Genomic DNA, 8,356 nt, shown 5'->3' with positions numbered 1-8,356 from the left:
CTCTTGTTATTGGAATATATATTTGTTTATTTAAGATACTTGGTGCCGGGGTAGGAGCTGCTCTTGTTATTGGAATATATATTTGTTTATTTAAGATACTTGGTGCCGGGGTAGGAGCTGCTCTTGTTATTGGAATATATATTTGTTTATTTAAGATACTTGGTGCCGGGGTAGGAGCTGCTCTTGTTATTGGAATATATATTGATACTCTCTCTTTCTCAGATGTAAGCTTTATGAAAAAGTATTTGTTGAACAGTTCCTCCATTATTTCTGAATCTGAAATGCGCAAGTCACTTTTTCAGATGTTTAGAATTTTGCTTTTTTGTTTAAATAAAATTATCCAGCAGTTTAAGACCCATATCAACATGTTTTGAAAAAATTGAAAAATTACCTTCCTCTATGATTGAGGACCTGTATTTGATTAAATAGTTAATTACTAATTGAGTTTAATTTCTTTTAATTTTTTCTTTTAGAAATGTTAATTTCTTCTTTGCTACTGTATAATTTCTGATAATATAAAGAATTTGACACTTTCGATTAAAAAGTTAGTATTAGTCACTATCCCCAAAGTTTTTACATTTCCATTATTTTTAGACTACTGATGAACTTGCCAAGGTGCATTCTAGTGTTTTGGCCAGTAGTCCGGGACTAGCACAGTCTATAATTGCACTAGTTTTAGGTAAAATATATATATATGTGGTATACCATGTTTATTGACTGATGAGGATCGAGAGATCTGAAATCTGTATTAATAAATATGAAAACTGAGAAGCTGTTCTGATTATTGCTTTAAAGTTAAATATATATAAATATTTACAGGGTGTCCCAAAAAAATTGGGTGCTGAAGAAACAATTCACGTTGAATCAAGACGACTTTATGAAATCTCTTTAAGGTTTTAATTTTTTCTTCCTATCCTAGTATCCCTTCTTTGAACATACGTCGAAAATCGATTTCATTTTATTTTTTGTCATTATTAAATTATTAAAATTATAGATTTTCGTGGATTATCCTTCAGCCCCCAATACCCCTACAACGTATTTTTGGGACACCATTTATAGGGATGTTAACGTTTTCTTTTTCGTAAAACGATCGTTTCGTTATAAAAATGCGACGAAAAATCAAAAAGAAACGATCGTTTTAAAAAACGAAAGTTTTTTAAAAAGTTCGTTTTTTTAAAAATGGTTGTTTTTGAAACGATTGTTTTTTTAAAACTTGTCGTTTCGTTATCGACGACCCTTCGTTAATGATCGTTAACGACTACCCTTCGTTAACCATCGTTAACGACGACCCTTCGTTAACGATCGTTAATGAAGAGAGGAAACCGACCTGAAGGAAATCTGTACTTATCAGTGAGTACTAATCAATGATAAGTACTCAACGAGTAGTTTTTAAGAAAATATCAAGATGTTTTAGATCCCCCACAACTCTTTCACTTCATGTAAGACGACATTCACTAAAGGAATTGAGTCTTTGCCACAAACTCTGATTTTCTAATCCCTGTATCTTTGTATTCCAACGTCGTAAACCTTTGACATTTCAAACTATGTCTTTTGTTATATCAAAAAATATAAGTTTGAAATATCAAAGGTTTACGACATTGGGTTTCAGAGATATTGGGATTAGAAAATCATAGTTTGTGGCAAAGACTCATTTCCTTTGCATGACATTTTTTTCAAAAATGATCGTTCTTCAAAAAACTATCGTCTTTCAAAAAACGACCGTTTTTAAAAAGTTCGTCGTAGACAACCCTTCGTTAACGATTGTTAACATAAGTGTCAATAAAATTTTTCTTTTCAAAAAATGATCGTTTTTTTAAAGCAATCGTTTTTCAAAAAACACTCGTATAAAAAACGGTCACAAATCGTTTTCATAAAGACGATCGTTTTCAAAAACGATCGTTATTCGTTTTCTAAAAGTTTAAAACAAGTAAGTCGTTTTTAAAAGGATCATTTTTTTCCGAAAACGAAAAGATCGTTTTTGTAAACGATTGAAAAACGAAGCAAAAAACAATCGTTTTCAAAAACGATTAACAATCCTACATATATGCATAATTAAAGTAGTAATCTCTGTTCGTCTGTTTGTATGTCTGATCATAACTCATGAACCCCTTTAATGATTTGCTTCTAATTTTTATTGGGTAACTGATTTGGAAAAAAATGATGACTTTTTATGTTTGAGATTCATGAATCTCAAAAATCCGCAAACAAATTGTTATTTGGAAGACAATAAAAAAGGCAGCTTGAAAACCAGAAGTTAAAAGCTAAAATTGTTACTAGAAGCCTAGTGTAAAATAAATTCTTTATTTTCAATTTTATTTATTAGTTTGATTCTTCAAAGATTCTGTTATATTAATACTAAAAATATATCTTTTTTAAATGTGAAATAATATTTTGTTCTAAAAACCATATTAATTTTTTAATTATAAAACTAAATCATTTAAAAAAAGATTGTTCAAGTAAAAGATGACACTATAATTACATAGTCCTATGGGAAAGTAAATACATAAACTTGTAATATGTAACAATTAAATTTAATAGAACTAGAAATTAAACGAAAACAATTAAAACAATGAAAAAGAAATGCACATAAAAATTGCATTATGCATTAAGCTTTTCAAAAGTACTTTTGTTATATACAAAAACAAAAACATAACTGAATTGCTTTTAAGTGTTGATATTCTAGATAAGAAATAACCTTGTGTAAATATTATTTAAATCTCCTCTTTTTGCAATATTATATTAAATACCGCTGAAGCGCTTCTTATCAGAAAAACAACAAAATTGACCTTTTCTTATATGAAGACAAAACAGATAATATATATATATTCATAAAACAAACAACAAATCTTAATGATTTATGAGAAAAGTTGAGCCCATATGCATTAGAGCAAGGTTGTAATGCAATGATAGGTATTTCAGAAGTGTGTGCATCTTTTGTACTGCAGTGTACTGTCTCTGGGTGGTAATGTAAACACAAGACGGATGTTGAAGCCAGAAATGGGATCCATCTTTCACATAAAAAATCAATGAAATATTCTGGTCATAGGAAACTATTATGTGAATTATCAAAATTATTAAAATTTAATGCTTTTAACCTTCTCGGATACTAAAGGAACACTGATGCATCTATTTTTGTTTACAAATTCTGCCCAGAGAGACTGGTTTCAATATGTACGCAGAGTATTTGCATCTGCAATTAACTTTCCTTGCATTACAACCTTACATTAGAGCATCTTGTGCACATAATTATGTAATCAATATAAAAAGTTTACCCCCCGTGGCTCCGGTTTTCACCAATATTTCCAAAATGTTGATTAATTCTTTAGAAAAAGTTAGAATTAGATTTCAACAAATCTTAATTATTCATGTGGTACAACAAATTTATACATCATTTTTTTAATTCCTATTTTCTTTATCATACAATAGAAACTACGAAATAAAAACATTTAGATTTAATAATTAAGTAATGTAATAAAAACATTTTACATTAAATATTTTGGTTTTAATATTTTGTTTTCTTTAGATCAATTCATTGCCACATACCTCCTTCTTCTCTGTATTTTAGCAGTTGTGGAACAAGGTAATTTTTATAAAAAGAAGATATTCAAGAAATTAATTTTTAACTGTTATATTAACTCTGAAATGTGTCCTGAGGTTATAACCTAACTTTTGTATGGAGCATCATTAATCGTACATTTAGGGATACATGCTTGATCACTCAACTTAAGTTATTTTTGCAGGGTAGGATATCGAAGAGGAATTAAAATAATATCTATGTGTGCATAAGATAGAGATAAATGCTTAATTCCAAGATTTAATATACAAAAGTTCTGACCTCTCACCATCATTTATCTATCATCATAACAGTTTTAAATAAAAAATCTTAAGCTATGATTATGATTAAAAATTATCAAAGATGACTTTTCTTCTGTTGTATTCTGATAATGACTTTGTCCCTGTACTAACTAAATTTTAATAACTTTTATGTTCCTCGAGCCAGAAACTTTTAAACAGATAGAATTACGTTGTTTAACCCATTGAAACAACCTGTATATTTCCTATCTCTGAAATAAAGCTTATGAAATAAAGGAGTTGTAACACATTGATATCATTTATTGGCAAAAAGCCTTAGACAAATTTAATTTACTAGCCTTAGAGGGCGCTTCACGCCCATCTTCTAAATTAATTGTGAACATGTTCTCTTTGTGTACATCGTAAAACAAAACAAAAATAATTCGCGGATTTTCACAAAAAATTTCGTTGATTTTCAAAATTTTCAATAATGTAATGAAGATCGAATTTTGATGGAGACAAATATTTGAAATTTTGATCATTCATAAACCTTCCCTGGGGTCCCTAGATGTCCCACAATAAATTTGGGCTCGATCGTTTCAGCCGTTTTGACGTTTATTGGATACAAACAGACAGACAAACAAAAAGACAGACAAGCCAAATTTATATATAAATTTAAAAGAAATGAGTTTTCGTCAAAAATTTTTTAATTTTTTTATGTTTGCCCAGTGTTTTAGACCTTGGATATTTCAAACTCTAAATTTTGTTAAATAAAAAACTCAAAGTCAGAAGATATTGAATAAAATATTGAGTTTGTTACAAATAATTAATTTCCTTTAAATTTCATAATATTAGGCCACAGTCCTGGGGGCCTTCTTGTAGGACTCTCTGCAACTGCAATAGGTGACTAAAATCTTTTCAAATGATTATTTGTGGTATTTTGATTTTTACATTTCAATTTTAAGCATTGCATAATTTTCTACACATATCCATGTAATATTGAATACAAATTTACACTTTTACATTTTATAAATATTTAAATTATTATCTGAATCTGTCAACATTTATGCATTAAATATTTAACATGCTTGTCATTGAAACGTTGAAATTGTTAAAGAAAAGTTCACATTAACAAAATTTAAAAAAAAAATATATGAATGTTTTTAAAAAAGGGAGAAGTGTGGAGGGTAGTACGCGAAACTATCTATAACTGTTCGAATATAGCTATTCCTTATATGTATAGTTTTTTAATTCAAAATTTGAAATTGCTAAATTCTGAAAATCCCAAATTTGCATTAATTAGACTACTGCATGATTTTTTAGACTTTGTCTGAAAGGTCCTATTATTAATGAATGCAAAGTTGAAAAACCCTCAAAGTTTGAACATTTTGAACTTTTGACTGATCATCAAGGGTAAAGAGCTCTATTTGTTTATCTCAAAAATTCTGTTCAAATTGTTTAAAAACTGGCGATTACGCAATGGCGTAGAATGGGAACTTAAAACAACTGACATTACTCATTTTCCTCAAAAATCTCAAATATTTTATGTTTAAGACAATTTTAAAAAATTTAAATGTTCGTATTTATTTTCTGCAACACACCACTCTATAAATTGAGGGTCGAATTAAACAGTCCCTGTAAATAACGACACCCTGTTACTACCTCTTAAGTAATTATAAATAATTTTCATTTAAAAGGTCTGGGATTTGGAAGAAATGCAGGGGCTGCTGTTAATCCAGCTGTAGATGCTGTTCCTAGGTTAGGAATTTTTAAAAATCTGCAAATTTCAAAGGAATTGAGTCTTTACCACAATTAATCTCAAATTTTTTAATCCCCTTGGTCTTTATTAGCTTAAATAATCTAATTCCTTACAACTCATTTTACTTTTTTCAATATCGTCAGTTAATTAAATTTACATAACAGAAACATCTTGATAAAGTGGAGTGATTTGACAGTAAACATTGACAAAAACTGCTGAAAACCCATTTCAGCATAGGGTTTCCATTCGCAAAACTTTTGCGCAATTTTTGCGGAACGAAACGCAATATTTTTCTTTCTTTGCGCATCAATTTTGCGCGAAAAAACAACAATTTGCGCAATCATTCGCAAAAGTCATTTCGCGCAAAAATTGCCCTATTCCGCTTTTGCGAAACTCAAATTTTGCGCAATTCCGCAACAAGAGTTTTGCGCAAATCCGCAATTCCGCAATTTCGTAAAAATCAAACGGTTGGTGACGGTGTGTGTTTCTTAGAATTCAATTCTGGAAAAATCTTGTTTTGGAATGTCTTCCTATTGGTCACTTTTACATAATTGACCAATGACAGTTAAGAAGAGTTAAAATCTCACAATTTTCTCGACAATTTTAGTTTTGGACAGACATGCATATTTCCTAAAAGTGGATTCTTCAGACATTGGTTACTTTCTTGCATTATTTTATACGAGATTAAAAAGATTTCAGAAATTTGATTAAAGAAATTTAAGAATACAATTCATACTTGCAGATTAAGCAAAGCTTTTAAGGCCGGGTCACTTGAAATTATTTAATAGGATTAAAATATTGCCAAGTTTCACACTCTCTAATTTCTATTTTATTAATTTTGGTCCCTTATAATTTAAACTTTTTGTAACTGGAAGTAACCAATTGAGTGTAGTATAATCGTTATCATACTCGTATGTTAATATTTTTTTTTGTATATGGAATAAATCTTCAGTTGTTTAATTCTAAGCTTAGAATATCAATTTTTGACAATGTGCCTAAAAAGTTACATATTGCGTAAAACTTGCGGTTTTGCGCAAATTGCGCAAAAATAATTGCGCAAAACTAAAATTTCGTTTCATGCGCAACTTTCGCAAAAAATATTTCCGGTTTTGCGCAAATTGCGCAAAATAAATAGCGCAAAACTCATTGCGTTTCATGCGCAAAAATAGCGCAAAAGTTCGCAAAAATAAAATTTGCGTGAAAATAGCGCAAATTTTGCGCAAAAGATTTAGCCATTTCGTGGAAACCCTATTTCAGCAGTTCAATAGTTACATACATTAACATGGACAAAAACAATGACATATTGTGCAAAACTTTAAAATATATTCTTGATCATCAACAAAATCCTTAAGAGATGAACAAGTCCAAAAAAACATGAAAAAACTAATTTAGTTTTAGAATTAATTTCTGTGTTACATGAACATGTTCTATTATTTTATAAAAACCAAATAACGCTATTTTTATTCCTTGTCAAAATCAAAAGTTCGACCAATGGTTTATTTTTAGACTGGTTGGGTGGCTTTTTAGTGGAAAGACACCAAACACTGGTTTTTGGTTAATACCCCTTCTTGCTCCAAGCTTCGGTAAGTTTAAACACACATTGAAAATTAAATTTTTTAAAAATTATTATTTTTATCAAATATTTAGGTGGCATTGCAGCTTTCTATACATACAGGAAAAAAGAGCATTACATTTTTTCAATGGTGGATTTTTAATCTTTTAAATCTAAAATAATAAATTGTCAGTTTTAATTTCAGTCTATCTAACTGTTTCATGATAGTTTTAAAAAATTCCATTTATTGTTTATTGTAGCAATTTGACATTAATGCCTTATTACCCAGACTTGTAATTGGATTGAAAGAAGATGTAAAGGTAGAAGACGTTGAGGATAAAGAGATAAATGAAGAAGCTAAGCTTACTGCCATAAAGTCTTCATAAACATTAATTTGACATAAAATGATTTTAGTAAACAAAGGAACTGTTTGGTTCTACTCTACAACAATCTCAAACTTAATTTAAAAAGTTTTAACCTCAAAAGTTCTACAAATGTGCTGAGGAAAAGTGTGAAAATTAAGTTTATTTTCAGTGGAAGATACAAAATAGAACTCTTCATTGGTACTTAGTTAAACATATTTTTTGTTTAGTGTAAATATATGTATTTTGTAATTAAAACATGTCCAAAGACAAATTAAGTTTCTTCGCAAATCACAATTCATATTGGAATTAAAATAAAATGCTTCACATAGTTCTATCTCTTATCTTGGTGAATTAATAAACCAACTTTAGCTTTCTGTGTGTTTTTGATTAATATTTTTTCTACTTTGTTTAATGCATGCATTGTTCACTATAAAGATATAAAAAACGTTAGTCCAAATGTTTAATCTTTAAGTATCCCTATGGTTGAATCTACTGTTTTTCTTTTTTATTTATAATAAAGATTAATAAAATATATTGTTGTATACTTAACTTAGAAAGGAATTTTATGCTTAACATAGAGAAATGATAATCTGAATTTAACAGATGAAAATTACTAAACAATTTGATTAAAACAGTAATTGTTTTCCTTAATCTGGTATATATTAGGGGTATTTTCACATCCTAATTAGGATCAACTGAATTTGGATATTAATCTTTTTCAAATTCTTCATCATCTTCATCATCCTCATTGTACACATCATCCTCATCCTCAACCTCATCCCCATCCTTGTCCTCATTCTCATCATCATTCTCATCCTCAGCATCATTCTCATCCTCATCCTCATCCGTATCCTCATCCTCATCTTCATTCTCATCCTCAGCATCATC

General features: G+C 29.1%; 1 protein-coding gene across 1 annotated transcript in view; it reads left to right on the top strand.

Moving 5' to 3' along the window:
- The window catches only part of LOC111702806 (aquaporin-3), a 12,807-nt gene extending 4,805 nt beyond the window's left edge, over positions 1-8,002 (top strand). The window contains exons 6-13 of the mRNA XM_023474594.1: positions 156-224; positions 595-679; positions 3,524-3,580; positions 4,648-4,695; positions 5,490-5,550; positions 7,058-7,134; positions 7,199-7,226; positions 7,393-8,002. Of these exons, the coding sequence (XP_023330362.1) occupies positions 156-224; positions 595-679; positions 3,524-3,580; positions 4,648-4,695; positions 5,490-5,550; positions 7,058-7,134; positions 7,199-7,226; positions 7,393-7,489 (522 nt within the window). The 3' untranslated portion in view covers positions 7,490-8,002. The remainder of the gene's footprint in view (positions 1-155; positions 225-594; positions 680-3,523; positions 3,581-4,647; positions 4,696-5,489; positions 5,551-7,057; positions 7,135-7,198; positions 7,227-7,392) is intronic.
- The last annotated feature ends 354 nt before the right edge of the window (positions 8,003-8,356 follow it).

The sequence above is a fragment of the Eurytemora carolleeae genome, unplaced genomic scaffold, assembly GCF_000591075.1.
Source record: "Eurytemora carolleeae unplaced genomic scaffold, Eaff_2.0 scaffold518, whole genome shotgun sequence".
NCBI lineage: Eukaryota > Metazoa > Arthropoda > Copepoda > Calanoida > Temoridae > Eurytemora > Eurytemora carolleeae.
Note: the sequence above shows the minus strand (reverse complement) of the source record. Positions and strands in the feature narration are given on the sequence as shown.